This window comes from Bufo bufo, chromosome 7 (assembly GCF_905171765.1).
Source record: "Bufo bufo chromosome 7, aBufBuf1.1, whole genome shotgun sequence".
In the NCBI taxonomy this organism is placed as follows: domain Eukaryota; kingdom Metazoa; phylum Chordata; class Amphibia; order Anura; family Bufonidae; genus Bufo; species Bufo bufo.
In genome coordinates this window covers 101,351,322-101,372,216 of record NC_053395.1, presented here as the reverse complement: position 1 = coordinate 101,372,216, position 20,895 = coordinate 101,351,322, and the positions used below count along the sequence as shown (strand labels likewise).

Genomic DNA, 20,895 nt, shown 5'->3' with positions numbered 1-20,895 from the left:
GCTATACTATTAGTTCATGAGTGACACACCGCTGAAATCAGCATTTCTGTCACTAATTTATGCTGCAATCAGTACGGTCAGCATAAAGTTGATGACAGGTTCCCTTTAAATCCAATTTTCCTGTGACACAGCAAGGGTTAAAAGTCAAAGAAACCTCAATATTTATTACCCTGATTCGGCAGTTTACATAAAACACCGCATATGTGGTTGTAACCTGCAGTATGGGCGCATGGCAGGGTGCAGAGGGAAAGGAGCGCAGTATGGTTAAACGAGGGCAGATTTTGCTGGTATTGTTTTCAGGTGGCATGTCACATTTGAAGAGACCCCAAAAATCCCAAAAAGTGACCCCATTTTGGAAACTACACTCCTCAAGGAATAAATCTAGGGGTGAACTGAATGCTTTGACCCAACAACCGCTTCATAAAATTTAGAAACACATGGCTGTAAAAATGAAAAATTAACTTTTATTTCCAATATAAAGTTGCCTTAGCCCCAAATTTTTCATTTTCACAAGGGGGTAACAGGAGAAAGTGCACCCCACAATTTGTTATGCATTTTTTCCAGAATACGGTAACACCCTATATGTGATCATAAACCGCTGTTTTGGGATACGCCAGCACTCAGAAGGGAAGGAGCGGCATCTGGATTTTCTAACATGGAATTTGCTGAAATTAGTTTAGGGCGCATACCATTTTTCTTTTTTCACCAATGTAGTGTGATGGCTTGTTTTTTGCGGGACAGGCTGTAGTTTTTATTGGTATCCTTTTTGTTTACATATGTCTTTTTGATCACTTATTATGCAATTTTTTGTGGAGTGAAGAGGGCAAAATGTTAATTCTGTCAGTTATCAGGGGGAGAAAACAGAACTGGATCACACATCCACAGTGCTATGCTTTGATCTAATTAAACTCGCTTCTCAGCGCCATTTTAAAGTGTACAGCCCCCCATACTGCATGCTGTACCAGAGGCATTAGTGTACATTTTGATCAAAAGGCATAAGCCCACTCACCACGCCAAGGTCACCTCTTTGAGTGGGACCTACTCTGACAAAAAGGGACAGCAGGGTTGCTGTTTGAATGCTGGGTCCCGCCGCCTACTAGGGCAGTGCAGCTTTGTCACCGCATTGTGCTGCGCCTTTTTGTCAGAGTAGGTTCCACTCAAAGAGGCGACCTTGGCGTGGTGAGTGGGCTTATGCCTTTTGATCAAAATGTACACTAATGCCTCTGGTACAGCATGCAGTATGGGGGGGCTGTACACTTTAAAATGGCGCTGAAAAGCGAGTTTAATTAGATCAAAGCATAGCACTGTGGATGTGTGATCCAGTTCTGTTTTCTCCCCCTAATAATTGTTATTTGACTTTTTCTTCTTTATTACTGGTATCAGCACTCCTCCCATTCGGCACAGGTGGTTTTAATCACAGTAGTTCGCATAAAGTGGTCATTGACCTGAAGCTCCTGATAGCAATGGACATGTTGTGTTAGACAACTGTTCACATGGTGCAGTACTGCGTGGTGGCCTTTGTTTTTGTGGCGCTGTGCTGGTAGGTTGGTGGGACCTAGTGCCATGGGTGGCATTGTCGGACAGCAGGGTTGCTGTTTGACTCCTGGGTCCTGCCGCCTACTAGGGCAGTGCCGATTTGTCACCGCATGGTGCTGCGCCTTTTTGTCAGAGTAGGTCCCACTCGAAGAGGAGATCTTGGCGTGGTGAGTGGGCTTATGCCTTTTGATCAAAATGTACACTAATACCTCTGGTACAGCATGCAGTATGGGGGGCTGAACACTTTAAAATGGTGCTGAGAAGCGAGTTTAATTAGATCAAAGCATAGCACTGTGGATGTGCGATCCAGTTCTGTTTTCTCCCCCTGATAAGGCCTCATGCACACGACCGTATTTTTTTGCGGTCCGCAAAACGGGGTTCCGTTTTCCCGTGATCCGTGACCGTTTTTTCGTCCGTGGGTCTTCCTTGATTTTTGGAGGATCCACGGACATGAAAAAAAAGTCGTTTTGGTGTCCGCCTGGCCGTGCGGAGCCAAACGGATCCGTCCTGAATTACAATGCAAGTCAATGGGGACGGATCCGTTTGACGTTGACACAATATGGTGCCATTTCAAACGGATCCGTCCCCATTGACTTTCAATGTAAAGTCAGGAGTTAATATACCATAGGATGGGAGTTTTCTCCAATCCGATGGTATATTTTAACTTGAAGCGTCCCCATCACCATGGGAACGCCTCTATGTTAGAATATACTGTCGGATATGAGTTAGATCGTGAAACCTCATTTCCGACAGTATATTCTAACACAGAGGCGTTCCCATGGTGATGGGGACGCTTCTAGTTAGAATATACTACAAACTGTGTACATGACTGCCCCCTGCTGCCTAGCAGCATCCGATCTCTTACAGGGGGCCGTGATCAGCACAATTAACCCCTCAAGTGCCGCACCTGAAGGGGTTAATTGTACTATCATATCCCCCTGTAAGAGATCAGGGCTGCCAGGCAGCAGGGGGCAGACCCCCCATCCCCAGTTTGAATATCATTGGTGGCCAGTGCGGCCCCCCCCCCCCTTCCTCCCTCTATTGTAATAAATCGTTGGTGGCACAGTGTGCCCCCCCCCGCCCCCCCCTTCCTCCCTCTATTGTAATAAATCGTTGGTGGCACAGTGTGCGCCCCCCCGCCCCCCCCCTTCCTCCCTCTATTGTAATAAATCGTTGGTGGCACAGTGTGCGCCCCCCCCCTTCCTCCCTCTATTGTAAAAAATCGTTGGTGGCACAGTGTGCGCCCCCCATCGGCCCCCCCTCCCTCTATAGCATTAACAACATTGGTGGCCAGTGTGCGGCCTCCCATCTCCCCCCCCCCCCCCCTCCCCCGATCATTGGTGGCAGCGGGTTACTAGCAATAGTACAATAGTTAAAGATTCATACTTACCTGTGAGCTCGATGTTCGTGTCCGGCCGGGAGCTCCTCCTACTGGTAAGTGACAGTTCATTTAGCAATGCGCCGCACAGACCCTGTCACTTACCAGTAGGTGGAGCTCCCGGCCGGACACGAACATCGCAGCAGCAGCCAGCAGCAGGTAAGTATGAATCTTCTACTATTGTACTATTGCTAAGTAACCATGGCAACCAGGACTGTAGTAGCGTCCCGGTTGCCATGGTTACCGATCGGAGCCCCAGCGATTAAACTGGGACTCCGATCGGAACTCCGCTGCCACCAATGATGGGGGGGGGGGGGGAGATGGGAGGCCGCACACTGGCCACCAATGTTGCTAATGCTATAGAGGGAGGGGGGGCCGATGGGGGGCGCACACTGTGCCACCAACGAATTATTACAACAGAGGGAGGGAGGGGGGGGGGCGCACACTGTGCCGCCAACGAATTATTACAATAGAGGGAGGGAGGGGGGGGGGCGCACACTGTGCCACCAACGAATTATTACAATAGAGGGAGGGGGGGGGAGGCCGCACTGGCCATCAATGATATTCAAACTGGGGAGGGGGGGGGGGAGGTCTGCCCCCTGCTGCCTGGCAGCCCTGATCTTTTACAGGGGGATATGATAGTACAATTAACCCTTTCAGGTGCCGCACCTGAAGGGGTTAATTGTGCTGATCACGGCCCCCTGTAAGAGATCGGGTGCTGCCAGGCAGCAGGGGGCAGTCTTTTACACAGTTTGTAGTGTATTCTAACTAGAAGCGTCCCCATCACCATGGGAACGCTTCTGTGTTAGAATATACTGTCGGTTCTGAGTTTTCACGAAGTGAAAACTCAGCTTTGAAAAAGCTTTTATGCAGACGGATCTTCGGATCCGTCTGTATAAAAACTAACCTACGGCCACGGATCACGGACACGGATGCCAATCTTGTGTGCATCCGTGTTATTTCACGGACCCATTGACTTGAATGGGTCCGTGAACCGTTGGCCGTGAAAAAAATAGGACAGGTCATATTTTTTTCACGGCCAGGAAACACGGCTCACGGATGCGGCTGCCAAACGGTGCATTTTCCGATTTTTCCACGGACCCATTGAAAGTCAATGGGTCCGCGAAAAAAAACGGAAAACGGCACAACGGCCACGGGTGCACACAACGGTCGTGTGCATGAGGCCTAATTGTTAATTCTGTCAGTGTTTTTTATTTTTATTTTTTATGGTGTTTCTCATGTGGTACATATTATATGATTATTTTATTCTGTGGGTTTATACGGTTATGGCGATACCAAATTTATATAGTTTATTTTATGTTTTACTACTTTTTCAGCATAAAATCCCTTATGTGTTAAAAATAAATTAGATTTTGCATCGCCATATACTAAAGTCCAAAACATTTTTATGTTTTCACCAATGTAGCTGTATAGAGGCTTGTTTTTTTGCGAGACAAGCTGTAGTTTCTATTGGTATCATTTTTGGGGTACATATGTCTTTTTGATCACTTGTTATTTTTTTTTTGTGGACATAAGGTGACAAAAACAGCAATTACGTCATTTTTTCGACATTATTTTTTACGGCACCGTGCGGGATTCATAATATGATACTTTGATAGATCAGGTCGTTACGGACGCGGCGATACCAATTATGAGTAGTATTTTTTATTTATTTCATTTTTTTTCCCTAAATGAACGAATATGAGAAAAGACAATTTATTTTTATTTCCTTTTTTTTTTACTTTTTTGGGCCTTTTTAAAAAAAACTTATTTATGAAGACCCATCTGGATCTTGAAGATCCAGTAGGCCTGATCACTATACAGTGCATTCCAATAGTCATTTCTTGCAATGCACTGTATAGTCAGTGCTACACTTACACTGACCCTAAGTTCACACTTGCGCGTTTTACAGCGCGTTCCTACGCGCTGTAAAACGCTCAACAAGGAGAAACCAATGCTTCCCTATGGGAATGGTTCTCACCTGGGTGTTTTACAGCACGTACGATCGCGCTGTAAAACGCCCGACGCTCAAAAAAGTTCTTGAGCTTCTTTGGGGCGTTTTGTCGCGCGTTCCCATACATAGACTTTCGGGAACGCGCGACAATGGGCGTTCGCTTGTCTCTGTATGCGCGATTGTAAACGCCGGTACAATCGCGCATACAGAGCGCTCCATCGCGAACGCTCAGGTGAGGGCTCATGCACATTAATGTTTTTTGCGTTCACTATGCGGTACTTTTAATGGGTCAGCAAAAAAAACCTGAAATGTCTTCGTGTGCATTCCGTTTCCGTATTTCCGTTCCATTCAAAGATAGAACATGTCCTATTATTGCCCGCTAATCACATTCCGTGGCTTCATTCAAGTCAATGGGTCCGCAAAAAAAAACGGAACACATGTGGAATGTACTTCGTATGTCTTCCGTATCCGTTCCGTATTTGCGGAACCATCTATTGGAAATTTTATACCCAGCCCAATTTCTATGTAATTACTGTATACTGTATATGCCATACAGAAAAACATGATGGAAAAACGGAATGGAACCGGAAACACTACTGAAACAAAAAACGGATCCGTTAAAAACGGCCCGCAAAACACTGAAAAATCCAAACGGTCGTGTGCATGAGCCCTAAGGTCAAGTTCACACGAACGTGTGTGACCCGTGCCTGTGCTGTGGCCCGCAAATAGCGGGCCGCAATGCACGATCGCCAGCCGTAGGTCAGCCGCATCGGATCGCGGACCCATTCACTTTAATGGGTCCGCGATCCGGCCGATCCGCTAAAAGATAGGACTTGTTCTATCTTTTAGCGGAACGGAAGTACGGGACGTAACCCCACGGAGGCACTCCATAGTGCTTCCGAGGGGTCCCGTCCCGTGCGGCCGTTCCGCGATTCCGGATTAGCGGACCCATTGAAGTGAATGGGTCCGCATCCGTGATGCGGAATTCACACGGAACTGTGGCCGTGTATTGCGGCCCGCAATACGGCCACAGATCACACACGTTCGTGTGAACTTAGCCTTAGGCTGATCAGACCCTCAGGGTATAATCAGCCTTAGATACATGGGAGCCTGAACACCTTTGCAATAGTAACGATCGGGCCCAAGCTGCTCAGGAACGGAGCTGCCGCCATCAGCAGAAAGTGTTAGCTGTAACTTTCAGCTAACACTCTGCTGCAACAGCCAAAATCGGTGCTGGCAAGTCAATTAACCCCAGTTAACCCCATAGATGCCGTGGTCAGTAGCTGCATCTATGGAGTTAAACGTCTAAGATCGGTGCCAGCACCGATTTCGGCTGTTGCAGCAGAGTGTTAGTTGTAAATTCCAGCTAACACTCTCTGCTGATGGCGGCAGCTCCGTTCCTGAGCCGCTGCCACCACAGCCGGCACAGAGAAGCAGGGGGAAGGGGGAAATGGCAGCATCTTGGGGCACTGAGCGGGCACTCCAGGGGGCACAGAAATCATCAGGGGGCAACGCTGCACACTTACCCTATTTCAGGCTGTGATCTCCAGAGTGAAGATGGCAGCCTGAAACCGGCATTTTTTACAGTGCTGCGCTCCGATTGGTTAGTCTGCAGAGGATAGAGTGGACACTTTAGTGTCACAGCCCCGATAAGCAGTTTGGAAGTCACTGTACGTCCAAATGCAATAAGTCACTTGCAATTTGGACGTACAGTAACGTACAAATGTGTGAAGGGGTTAATAGACCTGATTGCTGGAAACATGGCAATACCTCATATGTCTACTTTTTTTTCACTTTTAACACAATAAAAGCATTTTTGAAACAAAAAAAATATCATGTTTTAGTGTCTCCAGATTCTAAAAGAGTCATAGTTTTTTTTATTTTTTTGCCCAACTGTTTTATGTAGGGGCTCATTTTTTGCGGGATGAGTTTGATTGGTACTATTTTGGGGGGCATACGCCATTTTGATCGCTTGGTGTTGCACTTTTTGTGATGTAAGGTGACAAAAAAATTATTGTTTTAGCACAGTTTTTATTTTATTTTTTCTACTGCGTTCAGGTGAGGGGGTGGATCATGTGATATTTTTATAGAGCCAGTCGTTACAGATGCGACAATTAGTGATGAGTGGCAGGGGCAATATTCGAATTTGCGATATTTTGCGAATATTTGGGCAAATATTCGTCATATATTAGCGAATTTAAGAAATCACGATTTTTTTCTTGATTGCAAAAATCGGCAATGTAATATGTGCATATTGTGCGTGCAACACAGATGGGTCACTTGCTCCATTTTTCAAGTTGCTAGAAGTTTTCCGAGACTGGAGAAAATGGTTTGCACGGAAGAACATTACAATAGCTTTATATGCAGAAAGAGTGCTCCAATATATTTGCGATTGCGCAAATTGGCAATTAATGATGCGCATATTTTTGTGCAATACGTGCAACTTCACATTTTAGCAGGTCTGACTACATATTACTGATTGGTGCACTAAGTAGCAGAACTACCTAACACCCTGCACTGGAACCTATCAGCTACATTATATCACTATCTAACCTATACTATCTCCCACTAACTATCTGTATTATATACACTGCTCAAAAAAATAAAGGGAACACAAAAATAACACATCCTAGATCTGAATTAATTAAATATTCTTCTGAAATACTTTGTTCTTTACATAGTTGAATGTGCTGACAACAAAATCACACAAAAATAAAAAAATGGAAATCAAATTTTTCAACCCATGGAGGTCTGGATTTGGAGTCACACTCAAAATTAAAGTGGAAAAACACACTACAGGCTGATCCAACTTTGATGTAATGTCCTTAAAACAAGTCAAAATGAGGCTCAGTAGTGTGTGTGGCCTCCACGTGCCTGTATGACCTCACTACAACGCCTGTGCATGCTCCTGATGAGGTGGCAGACGGTCTCCTGAGGGATCTCCTCCCAGACCTGGACTAAAGCATCTGTCAACTCCTGGACAGTCTGTGGTGTAACGTGACGTTGGTGGATAGAGCGAGACATTATGTCCCAAATGTGCTCAATTGGATTCAGGTCTGGGGAACGGGCGGGCCAGTCCATAGCATCAATGCCTTCGTCTTGCAGGAACTGCTGACACACTCCAGCCAGATGAGGTCTAGCATTGTCTTGCATTAGGAGGAACCCAGTGCCAACCGCACTAGCATATGGTCTCACAAGGGGTCTGAGGATCTCATCTCGTTACCTAATGGCAGTCAGGCTACCTCTGGCGAGCACATGGAAGGCTGTGCGGCCCTCCAAAGAAATGCCACCCCACACCATTACTGACCCAATGCCAAACCGGTCATGCTGGAGGATGTTGCAGGCAGCAGAACGTTCTCCACGGCGTCTCCAGACTCTGTCACGTCTGTCACATGTGCTCAGTGTGAACCTGCTTTCATTTGTGAAGAGCACAGGGCACCAGTGCCGAATTTGCCAATCTTGGTGTTCTCTGGCAAATGCCAAACGTCCTGCACGGTGTTGGGCTGTAAGCACAACCCCCACCTGTGGACGTCGGGCCCTCATATCACCTTCATGGAGTCTGTTTCTGACCGTTTGAGCAGACACATGCACATTTGTGGCCTGCTGGAGGTCATTTTGCAGGGTTCTGGCAGTGCTCCTCCTGTTCCTCCTTGCACAAAGGCGGAGGTAGCAGTCCTGCTGCTGGGTTGTTGCCCTCCTATGGCCTCCTCCACGTCTCCTGATGTACTGGCCTGTCTCCTGGTAGCGCCTCCATGCTCTGGACACTACGCTGACAGACACAGCAAACCTTCTTGCCACAGCTCGCATTGATGTGCCATCCTGGATAAGCTGCACTACCTGAGCCACTTGTGTGGGTTGTAGACTCCGTCTCATGCTACCACTAGAGTGAAAGCACCGCCAGCATTCAAAAGTGACCAAAACATCAGCCAGGAAGCATAGGAACTAAGAGGTCTGTGGTCACCACCTGCAGAACCACTCCTTTATTGGGGGTGTCTTGCTAATTGCCTATAATTTCCACCTGTTGTCTATCCCATTTGCACAACAGCTTCCCCTGAGGAAGCCGGATTGCTCCGGCGATACGCGTTGGGTGCTTTCTCACTTTTCCAGGTCCACTGCACCAGCTGTTCATGTAGGTTTGGCTCTTTCATTTTGACCCTATTCACGTCTGTTTGTATTTTCAGAGGTCTTACCTTATGTTACATTTTCCCTATGTTCCACATTGATATTGTTATATGCTGGTTTTTATTGTATGTGCCTATGGTGGGGCAACTCAGTGGACCTGTATGTGCTGGTTATATAATATTGATTGCATACCGCACTTTGTTCTAATTGTATACAATTTTTTTATGTGTCTGTTGGTGTGTCTAATAAACTTTATATATTTTTGATAGTGCCCTATTGTCGGATGTGCATTTATGGGGTGGTTCTTATGACCCTCTCTTGGGTTAGGTTTTATTGTCTCATGCTTGTTTTCACCGCCCCCTGCACTCCGTATATTATTTGGTGTGCCCCTTAAACTTGTTACTCCAGCATGTGAAATTGATTGTCACTCAGTGTTGCTTCCTAAGTGGACAGTTTGATTTCACAGAAGTGTGATTGACTTGGAGTTACATTGTGTTGTTTAAGTGTTCCCTTTATTTTTTTGAGCAGTGTATATAAGCTATCTAACTATGTAATGTAATTAAACAGTAAAGCACAGAGCACAGTAATGACACTGCAAAATCTCGAATTGGCAATATTCGCGATACAAATATTCTAGCCCAACACTAGCGGCAATACCCAATATGTCTGTTTTTTTATGTGTTTTATTTTGGGATTTTTTTTATTTTTTTTTTACCTAAAAATGTTTTTTACTTTTTTTTTGTCCCACTCTGGGATTTCAACTTTTGGAGTCTGACCCCCTCTGCAGTGGATCTTACAGGCTTCCGTAGAAGGCAAACATCAATGCCTTGCTGCCTTCTCTGCCATCGGGTCCCCGCCACTGCAGCACAGGGACCTGATGGGGAAGCGGTGGGCAGCCATACCATCTGCGAACCCTCTGCATGCCGCGGTCAGCTTTGACCGCAGCATACAAGGGGTTGATACGCCGGCATCGATGATTTCACCGGGTTCCGGCGTTTGCAGAAGCGGGGTGGCTGTCAGTGATTGCTGGGTCCATGCCGCTGATCGGGTGGGCGCAGCTTCTGCACCCAGCTGATCAGACCGCCGTACATGTACGGCGCTGGTCCTTAAGTCACATCCACCAGCAGGGTTTGAAATAATGCGCTCTGGATAAAAGGTTCTACTCAGGCTTTGTACAAACTAACAACAAATGAAACGTGAGATTAGTGTTGTGGCTAATCTTTTCCCTCTATACTGCTTACATTGTATAGGAATATTCTACAAAAAACAAAAAAAACATTCTGGGAAATTCACATTTCTGGTTTTCACCAACATGTGCTGTCAACGTTTTCTGCGGACAGCACATGCACTCATTGATTTTCATAAGTCTGTTCAAATATCAGTATTTTTTTTGTAACTGACCATGGGTCATTTTTATACATTAATTTTTTTTAGGGCTTTAGTGCCCCTTTAAAGGGTTTCTATCACTTCATATGACATAATTAGCTGGCAGACACTAGCGATCTGCTAGTGTCTGCTCTGGCCAACCATCCTACTATAATCACTTGCGGGGCAACGGTTTTGCTAAAAAACTAACTTTTATAAATATGCTAATGAGCCTCTAGGTGCTATGTGGGCGTCATTAGCACCTAGAGGCTCCGTCTACCTTCATACACAGCGGCCGCCCAGCACGTCCCTCCAGCCCGCCCATGTCCTCCTCCGTGTGACGCAGCGGACGAATTCTCGCGCATGCGCCGTGCGCGGCTGTATTCGGCGCATGCGCATTGAATGTCTGACCGCTCCGAGCTCAGACATCTCTAATGCGCCGAATACAGCCGCGCACGGCGCATGCGCGAGAATTCGGCCGCTGCGTCACACGGAGGAGGACATGGGCGGGCTGGAGGGACGTGCTGGGCGGCCGCTGTGTATGAAGGTAGACGGAGCCTCTAGGTGCTAATGACGCCCACATAGCACCTAGAGGCTCATTAGCATATTTATAAAAGTTAGTTTTTTAGCAAAACCGCTGCCCCACAAGTGATTATAGTAGGATGGTTGGCCAGAGCAGACACTAGCAGATCGCTAGTGTCTGCCAGCTAATTATGTCATATGAAGTGATAGAAACCCTTTAAGGGAGACATTACCTTCAAATTTGTTCTGATATTGACTAGCGTGAAAAGATTAGTTTGTGGTTGCTGCATCACAGCTTTTCCACGTGGAAACCCAGCCTTAGATTCAAACACAGGTTTTTTGTGCTGAAACATGCAGCAACAATTCTAATGAAGCAGCATGCTCCAACATTTCATTTTATTGTTCCCCATTAGTGCACAAAGCTTGAAAATCTGGTAGAATCCATAAAGCTTAATAAAATTTCCATTTCTATTACAATTAGGTTTAGAAAATGAAACCAACATGAAAATATTTATTTTTGTACTTTACTTGCCTATTGATTGAGTACAATTTCTCTTGATTATGATGTTAAAAGCCTGGTATATCTGCAAGAAATTAAAATTGGAATGATAACGTGCAATAAAATTATTTCTCAAAATATGTCCAATAACTACATTACTTACTGTACCTTATTGAACCCTTGAAGATTTAAAACATTAATGAGTCCAGGAGAATTAATCTTGATGTGACTTAATGACAGTCCTGAAATAATAATATTTAATAACAATTACACCAATCCGAAATAACATTTAAACTCAACTACACAAATCTGAACCTGCATCATATGAGATGATTATATTTGTGCCAGAAAGTAGTTCCGGAGCTAAATTGGCATTAGTGAACACCATTTTACATAACTAAAATAGTCTGTCTTATGTGAAATACAAAAAAAAAATTAAAAGTTTGACTTATGTATGAAATATTTTAAACAATGAATTGCCTGCAATCAATCTTTAAAGGATAACTGTCACGTTTAGACCCTAATTTCAATTTTCATATATGTAGTTACTAATAACATGATATTCCAGAATCAGTTACTATTAGACTGACTTACCCCATATTTTATAAGACTCAGCCCTTAGCAACCAGTCTGCATAAAACTTCAATTTCACTATTCAGTTAAGATGGCCGCAACTGCCCTCACCCCGAGGCTAATCCCGCCTGCCCTCACTACCCACAATGCATTGAGCTCCTCACATGCTTTAGCCAGTAACAATAGCCCCCCAAAAGTGTCAGTAACCAGAGCCCTCCCCCCTAAAGGGTTAATCTCCTGCAGCACAAAGGGGTCCTCTTACCACATGTTGCTTTCATTTATACACTGAGCAGATGGCAGATCTCCCTTCCCTGGTGTGCGCTGCTCCAACTCTGCATTCTTCAGCTCTGCTGAGTGAGGGAGCGTCTGCCAAGCGCAGGGACAGGGAGAAGTGCACACAGCTCAGGCACTGTTATCATCTGCTGGGGAGGACCTAGCTTTAATCATTTACTTACAGTCCCTGGCTGTCAGTAATGTAAGCCTGCACGCAGCTGCTTCTGCGTGCTCCGTCTATCAACAGATAGATGGACCATGCCTAGCAACCCTATTTTAAGCACAGGTAAAAATAGGCAGTACAGGGAAAAAAAAAAGTGGAATTAAGTGGCAATTGAATACACAGTGAAAAGTTGAAATAGGGCCACCGAAGTGATATTAATCACCACAATCCAATACTCGTTAGTTTTGCTAAAGTAATAATTTTGGTGGCTAGGCCAAGAGGAAGGGAGAATGGATTCATACAAATATGTAGTCTACACTGGCCATAACCTATCCATTCCTAGACTGTCCTATCCAGACCTTATGTATTACTGATGCCTTGAAACTGTTCTGCATAGTTTTAATATATTCATAATTGCGTCTCCACTTTCTAGCCTAGTGGAAGCAAGGAATAAGTCCTTCCTTCTGACTAATAAGGTGTCCATTAACGTAAAGCTGGATAAGGTTTTTATGTCCAAGGTAAATACAGAAAAGAACCCCCCCCTCCGTCATTTGTATTTAAAGGGAACATATACCGGTAAGCCCCTTATGCTGCCTGTAATTGCTTCTAGAAGAAAATTACACAGTGCCGAGTGCTACATAGCGTAGTATAGTCGGGAGCCACCAATAAATATAATGCACAATGCTTGTGTGGTAATGCTCTCACCTTATTGAGTTGTGATAAGCCACAACCAAAGCATTGAGAAAAGGTGAATGACCCTTATGATTGTTAGCAGCAGGTGTCCAAGAAATGTCAAGGTGTATGACTGAGGTGTAGATCTGCATCTTTCATCTAAGGAAGGGGCTGTGTCCCTGAAACATGTAATGGTTTACCACAGTAGAAAAAGTTGCATACCTGAGGTCCCCAGTGTACTATACTTCCTGTAAGGGAGCACATATGTACCATATGGATAACCACACTAATCTCACCAGTCTCTCATTAACATGCAAATGTAGTGTAGTTTCGGAGAACCTACAGTTGTGTTTATGATATGCAGGCTCGCCTTGGCCACCTGCTGCTAATTGACAGTTTTTTTTCCCCATAAGCAGTAATACTAAGAAAGTTGTCATTTAGCTCCTAGAGGGTGGGAAGCCTGTATCTCATTAATATATTGTGTTTCTGCCTCACAATAGTGGCTTTGGGCTGCAATAATTATGTTCTCCAACGCTATACAACAATATATTCACACATAAGTGACAGACCTGAAAATCAGTTACTGTCACTACTTTGTGTTATGTTCTCCTCTTGAATGCAGAATAATCGAGTTCACTGTATTCTTTAAAGCTGCTATTAGCCAAACAGCATATCAGTACAATCTCACAGCAAGATTGTGTGGTGGTTGCAGTGCAGCCAGGCTTCAGTCAAGTATCACATGGCTGTACAAACCATATTGGTCTCTAACTAAAGTCAGTTTGCATTGTTAATGGCCACATGGCTCCTACAATACTGAACAGCCATTAACAATACAGACAGAGAACAGTGAGTTCGGCCCTACCTGGAATTAAAATTTAAGAGGGATTCCAGGTGCAGTGATCTGGACGCCTGCAGTCTTTTTTTGCTTGTCAGAGGAGATTCTGAGCAAGTACAATCAAATACCACTGTCTCGCTTTCTCCAATTTCCCAGTATTTACTCAGGGAAGCAGACACTTTCAGTTCAGAATCAGCTGGTTTACCACACCAAGAAACTCTTGGTGTGGCATAGAGAGGCAAGAGTAAGTATGTGTGTCCACCTTGACACATTTACCAAAGTGGACACAGAATGACTGCTCAATAGAAATAGGTAGTGCTATACTAACATTATTCCTGGAATATCTAGAGACGTAAAAAATTTATAAAATCTTATCACCAAATATTCCAGAAATAAGTGTAAATACAAACATTTTTACAATTATGGGTGGAATTTAATCCCTTAATGAGCTCAGTCACACATGTACAGCATAAGTCCTTGGTTTAAACATGGTGCCTGCTCAGAAGCAATGTCCATGAACGCCAATTGTAACCATGGTCTGCTCTCCTGTTGCCAATCAATAAAAACTGCTGTTCATTCTGCAAAACATGAGCCCTCAAACAGCTCCATAGACATAAATATAAAAAAAGATATTTATAAATTTGGCATTGCTGAGGGCATACTAACCTGCAGAATGAAGGTAAGAGGTCAGTTGTAACACATAGGGAACACAGTAAAAACAAAACCCATAACACCCATTCATTTGCCTAATTAAGCTGTATAGATTTTTAAGAAAATAAGCATCCCCCGGTGAGGACATGATGATGTAGGGAAGAGCTGCATCGCGCCTTCCCCCTCTCCTCCTGCCACACCATGCAGAGCTCCGGCTCCTTGATGTGACGGAGCTGCTTTGAGAACTGGAGGTGTTGCCCCGAGGCCTGGACAACCCAATGCTGAGTGGAGGTGTTGCGCTTCTGGACCAGCGTTCCCTGGACTGATGGGGCAGTGGGTTTCTGCTGGCCCTTCCTGATCCTCTCTACTTTGCCTCCAGCAAGACCTGAAGGTTTGGTATTGTTTGGCAACGTGTGTCTCTTGCCTCCCTGTGCCTCCTTAACATAGTACATAACATAGTACATAAGGACGAAAAAAGACATTTGTCCATCCAGTTCGGTCTGTCTTCCTGCAAGTTGATCCAGAGGAAGGCAAAAAAAAGCCAATTTTCCCCACTTTAGGGGAATAAAAAATTCCTTCCCGACTTCAATCAGGCAATCAGAATAACTCCCTGGATCAACGACCCCTCTCTAGTAGCCATAGCCTGTAATATTATTAAACTCCAGAAATACATCCAGGCCCCTCTTGAATTCCTTTATCGTACTCACCATCACCACCTCCTCAGGCAGAGAGTTCCATAGTCTCATTGCTCTTACCGTAAAGAATCCCCTTCTATGTTTGTGTACAAACCTTCTTTCCTCCAGACGCAGAGGATGTCCCCTCGTCACAGTCACAGTCCTAGGGATAAATAGATGATGGGAGAGATCTCTGTACTGCCCCCTGATATATTTATGCATAGTAATTAGATCTCCCCTCAGTCGTCTATTTTCTAAAGTGAATAACCTTAATTTTGATAATCTTTCAGGGTACTGTAGTTGCCCCATTCCAGTTATTACTTTAGTTGCCCTCCTCTGGACCCTCTCCAGCTCTGCTATATCTGCCTTGTTCACAGGAGGCCAGAACTGTACACAGTACTCCATGTGTGGTCTGACTAATGATTTGTAAAGTGGTAGGACTATGTTCTCATCACGGGCATCTATGCCCCTTTTGATGCAACCCATTATCTTATTGGCCTTAGCAGGAGCTGCCTGACACTGTTTTTTGCAGCTTAGTTTGCTGTTTATTAAAATTCCTAGATCCTTTTCCATGTCAGTGTTACAGAGTGTTTTACCATTTAGTATGTGCATAACTTTACATTTGTCAGTGTTAAACCTCATCTGCCACTTATCTGCCCAAGCCTCCAGTCTATCCAGATCGCTCTGTAGTAGTATACTGTCCTCTTCAGTGTTAATTACTTTACACAGTTTAGTGTCATCTGCGAAAATTTATATTTTACTATGCAAGCCTTCTACAAGATCATTAATAAATATATTGAAGAGAATAGGGCCCAATACTGACCCCTGAGGTACCCCACTAGTGACAGTAACCCAATCTGAGTGTGTACCGTTAATAACCACCCTCTGTTTTCTATCATTGAGTCAGTTACTTACCCACATACAGACGTTTTCTCCCAGTCCAAGCATTCTCATTTTATATACTAACCTTTTATGTGGTACAGTGTCAAATGCTTTGGAGAAGATATACACCCTGTACAGAATTATTAGGCAAATGAGTATTTTGACCACATCATCCTCTTTATGCATGTTGTCTTACTCCAAGCTGTATAGGCTCGAAAGCCTACTACCAATTAAGCATATTAGGTGATGTGCATCTCTGTAATGAGAAGGGGTGTGGTCTAATGACATCAACACCCTATATCAGGTGTACATAATTATTAGGCAACTTCCTTTCCTTTGGCAAAATGGGTCAAAAGAAGGACTTGACAGGCTCAGAAAAGTCAAAAATAGTGAGATATCTTGCAGAGGGATGCAACACTCTTAAAATTGCAAAGCTTCTGAAGCGTGATCATCGAACAATCAAGCGTTTCATTCAAAATAGTCAACAGGGTCGCAAGAAGCGTGTGGAAAACCCAAGGCGCAAAATAACTGCCCATGAACTGAGAAAAGTCAAGCGTGCAGCTGCCAAGATGCCACTTGCCACCAGTTTGGCCATATTTCAGAGCTGCAACATCACTGGAGTGCCCAAAAGCACAAGGTGTGCAATACTCAGAGACATGGCCAAGGTAAGAAAGGCTGAAAGATGACCACCACTGAACAAGACACACAAGCTGAAACGTCAAGACTGGGCCAAGAAATATCTCAAGACTGATTTTTCTAAGGTTTTATGGACTGATGAAATGAGAGTGAGTCTTGATAGGCCCATGGCTGGATTGGTAAAGGGCAGAGAGCTCCAGTCCGACTCAGACGCCAGCAAGGTGGAGGTGGAGTACTGGTTTGGGCTGGTATCATCAAAGATGAGCTTGTGGGGCCTTTTCGGGTTGAGGATGGAGTCAAGCTCAACTCCCAGTCCTACTGCCAGTTTCTGGAAGACACCTTCTTCAAGCAGTGGTACAGGAAGAAGTCTGCATCCTTCAAGAAAAACATGATTTTCATGCAGGACAATGCTCCATCACACGCGTCCAAGTACTCCACAGCGTGGCTGGCAAGAAAGGGTATAAAAGAAGAAAATCGAATGACATGGCCTCCTTGTTCACCTGATCTGAACCCCATTGAGAACCTGTGGTCCATCATCAAATGTGAGATTTACAAGGAGGGAAAACAGTACACCTCTCTGAACAGTGTCTGGGAGGCTGTGGTTGCTGCTGCACGCAATGTTGATGGTGAACAGATCAAAACACTGACAGAATCCATGGATGGCAGGCTTTTGAGTGTCCTTGCAAAGAAAGGTGGCTATATTGGTCACTGATTTGTTTTTGTTTTGTTTTTGAATGTCAGAAATGTATATTTGTGAATGTTGAGATGTTATATTGGTTTCACTGGTAAAAATAAATAATTGAAATGGGTATATATTTGTTTTTTGTTAAGTTGCGTAATAATTATGCACAGTAATAGTCACCTGCACACACAGATATCCCCCTAAAATAGCTAAAACTAAAAACAAACTAAAAACTACTTCCAAAAATATTCAGCTTTGATATTAATGAGTTTTTTGGGTTCATTTAGAGCATGGTTCTTGTTCAATAATAAAATTAATCCTCAAAAATACAACTTGCCTAATAATTCTGCACTCCCTGTACAACATCCATTGATTAGCCGCTGTCAAGTCTAGAACTTACCTCCTCATAGAAACTGATTAAATTAGTTTGGCATGACCGATCCCTCATGAAACCATGCTGATATGGCGTTATTTGCTTATTTCCGTTGAGATGCTCTAACATCGTATCTCTCAGAAAACCTTCAAACTGTTTACCCACAACAGATGTTAAACTTACCGGCCTATAGTTCCCAGGCTCTGTTTTTGGACCCTTTTTGAATATTGGCACCACATTTGCTATGCGCCAATCCTGTGGGACATTCCCTGTCAGTATAGAGTCTGCAAATATCAGAAATAAGGGTCTGGCTATGACATTACTTAAAGGGGTTATCCGACTTAAATAAATCTATTCTAATTGCATTTATTGTAGACCAGTGAAAGATTCTTAAAATCACTTTCATCACCTATCTATCACTGTTTGGCCAGTTCAGTTCAGGGTCATGTTACACCTGACGTCAGTAGCACTGACGTCCCGTTTACAAGCTTCTCTCTGCTTGAGGGAGTGGCCAGGCTCTGTAAACGAGACGTCAGAGCCTCTGGTGCCCTTCCCCCTCCAGCTCTTGTCACGGCCTCAGCACTGCTATGCGATCGAGGCAGTACAAACCAGAGGTGATCTCCAGCAGCACAGGGTATGTTTGTCCCTCCTGCATTCACTGGGGCTAGAGGTGGCAGTTTGTAAACGTTCCCCTCTGCATCTGGGGATCATTATTACAGCCCTGGTCCCCCCCCCCACACTAGTACACATTCAACACCCCCTGGGAAATATAAATAAATTATTGGCCATCATTATTATGATCATCATCATCATCATTCAGCTATATAAAATCCTTATCTGCCACCAATATATGGATTTATCTAAGCAATATCCATATTGAATATATATTTGAATAATATAGATATTGCTTAGATACAGATAATGCTAATGATATTTTCACACTAGCGGCAGGACGTATCCGACAGGCTGTTCACCCTGTCGGATCCGCCCTGCCGCTATTTGACGGTGCCGCTGGACGGATCCGTTATTGCAATTCATTTCTAGACGGATCCGCACCCGGATCCGTCTACAAATGCTGTCACTTGTCACACTGATTGGCGGATCCAGCAGGCACGCAGCTCCGACGACGGAGCTGCCGTGCGGATCCGGCGTTGCAAAACAACTGAAGGACGGATCCGCCCTTCCGGTCTGCGCATGCGCAGAACATGAAAAATGTGAAAAAGACTGAAAGAGGGATCCGTCCATCCGCATGACAAGCGGATAGACGGATCCGTTATTGCAATGCATTTCTAGATGGATCCGCACCTGGATCCGTCTACAAATGCTGTCACTTGTCACACTGATCGGCGCATCCAGCAGGCACGCAGCTCCGACGACGGAGCTGCCTTGCGGATCTGGCGTTGCAAAACAACTGAAGGATGGATCCGCCCTTCCGGTCTGCGCATGCAGAAATGTATGTAAAATAACATAACTGTGCAGCTGCAATGTGACAGGAAGATCTTCTGCCCTGTGTGTGTATTTATTTACTTTTATGCAAAGTGCAGAGCAGGGGGCGGGGAAGGTCAGGTTGTTCACGCCCAGAAATATTCATGAGGCAGAGCTCAGGCTTTGTTGTTATACGCCCCCTCAGCATGTAAACAAAGCAATGACAGGACCATGAAAAGGTGCAAATATGGGTTTTAACTTGATGAAATCAAGCTTAACCAAATTATATGTATATCCTGATGGATTTTAAGTGTTTTTTTATTATTTTTATTAACTCGGATAACCCCTTTAATTCCCTTAGGATAAGTAATGAATTAAGCCATCTTTCATACAATCCTCATGCTTGCCTCCCTGACTCTGCTGCCGGCTATGAGGTATATACATGTCGCTATCTTTTTACAGTCAGCTCTGTTTGTGATACTTCTGATCCTGCTATTGAACTTGTGTTGGGGCTGATCTGGATGAACTGTTGCTGATTTTTTTTACTTGGCGTGGAAAGACTTTTGGGAATTGTTCACAATTGGGACTATTTGTTTCTTTTTTTTCTCTGGTCCTTTCCTCCCCCTCTTGCTCTTTGATTTCATATGGAATGTGACATAACTGAAACAGAGGGGGGCAAACTCTCTTGATTAAGATCAAATAGGCTTTGAAAAGCTCTTAAGACAGTGATAAGTTTGGGCAGAGGAACTCTTTAAAAAATAAATAGGCGCTCAGCGGATTGCTTGGCTCAGAAAATGGTGCAGAAACCACTAGAATCGGACAAAATTGATCAGTTTTTAAATTCCCAAATGTAAGCACAAGAGCAAAGGATGGCAGATTTAAATGTTTAAAAAAATGCTGGACTTCATGTGGAAGAAGTATTGGATGATGGTCCTCAGAAGTAAGGGGTGGTGAGGGAAGATCTAAACAATTCGTCCACTATGGAACCTGCCCCACTAAAAGAAATCCTGGCTGCGGTAAAAAACAATAAAAAAAAAATTGAGAACTAATACATAATATCTCAATGCAGCTTGGTGTACTTCAAACAGACATGGTCCTGATAATGGACGAGGTTCCAAAGATTCGGGACAGGGTTACAACTATAGAGAAATCCGTGGGAGTCTTGGAGAGCGAAGCTAAAATATCTAAATCTGAAATTTCCACATTTAGGATGGATGTTAACACTCTTAAAAAAAGGTGGTAGATTTGGAGGACAGGTCCAGGAGATGCAACCTGAGAATTTTGGGTCTATCTGAAGGCAATTAAGATAAAATGAAATGTTACAGACTCTAATTCAGGATAAGTTTGGAAAGGAAGATTTCTCTCCATTATTCATGGTGGAAAGGGCACACTGGGTTCCAGGGGGTAAACCAATCCTTGGAAGGCAATCACGGACACTTCTGGTGAAGATACTTACCTCCCGAGATAGAGATGATTTTGAGAAGAGCGGGGGAGTGTCCCCCTATTCTATATAATGGAACTAAATTATCCTTTTTTCCGGACTTCTCCAAAGAGATGCAAATAAAGGAGACGCATCTTTTTGGCGGCTAAAAAATGCTTGCAAGGAAAGGATATTAAGTACTCATTTCTCTACCCAGTTAAACTGCGAATAATATTCAACGGTGGAACTCATTTTTTTGA

The 20,895-nt window shown here is 44.2% G+C and overlaps 1 protein-coding gene across 2 annotated transcripts in view; it reads right to left on the bottom strand.

The window, feature by feature from the left end:
* The window catches only part of PGAP1 (post-GPI attachment to proteins inositol deacylase 1), a 1,296,519-nt gene that overhangs the window by 579,635 nt on the left and 695,989 nt on the right, over positions 1 to 20,895 (bottom strand). For both annotated transcript variants that reach the window (XM_040441657.1, XM_040441658.1), the window contains exons 15-16: positions 11,545 to 11,618; positions 11,410 to 11,461 (exon numbers count right to left, since the gene is read on the bottom strand). In XM_040441657.1, coding sequence (XP_040297591.1) covers positions 11,410 to 11,461; positions 11,545 to 11,618 — 126 coding nt within the window. The remainder of the gene's footprint in view (positions 1 to 11,409; positions 11,462 to 11,544; positions 11,619 to 20,895) is intronic.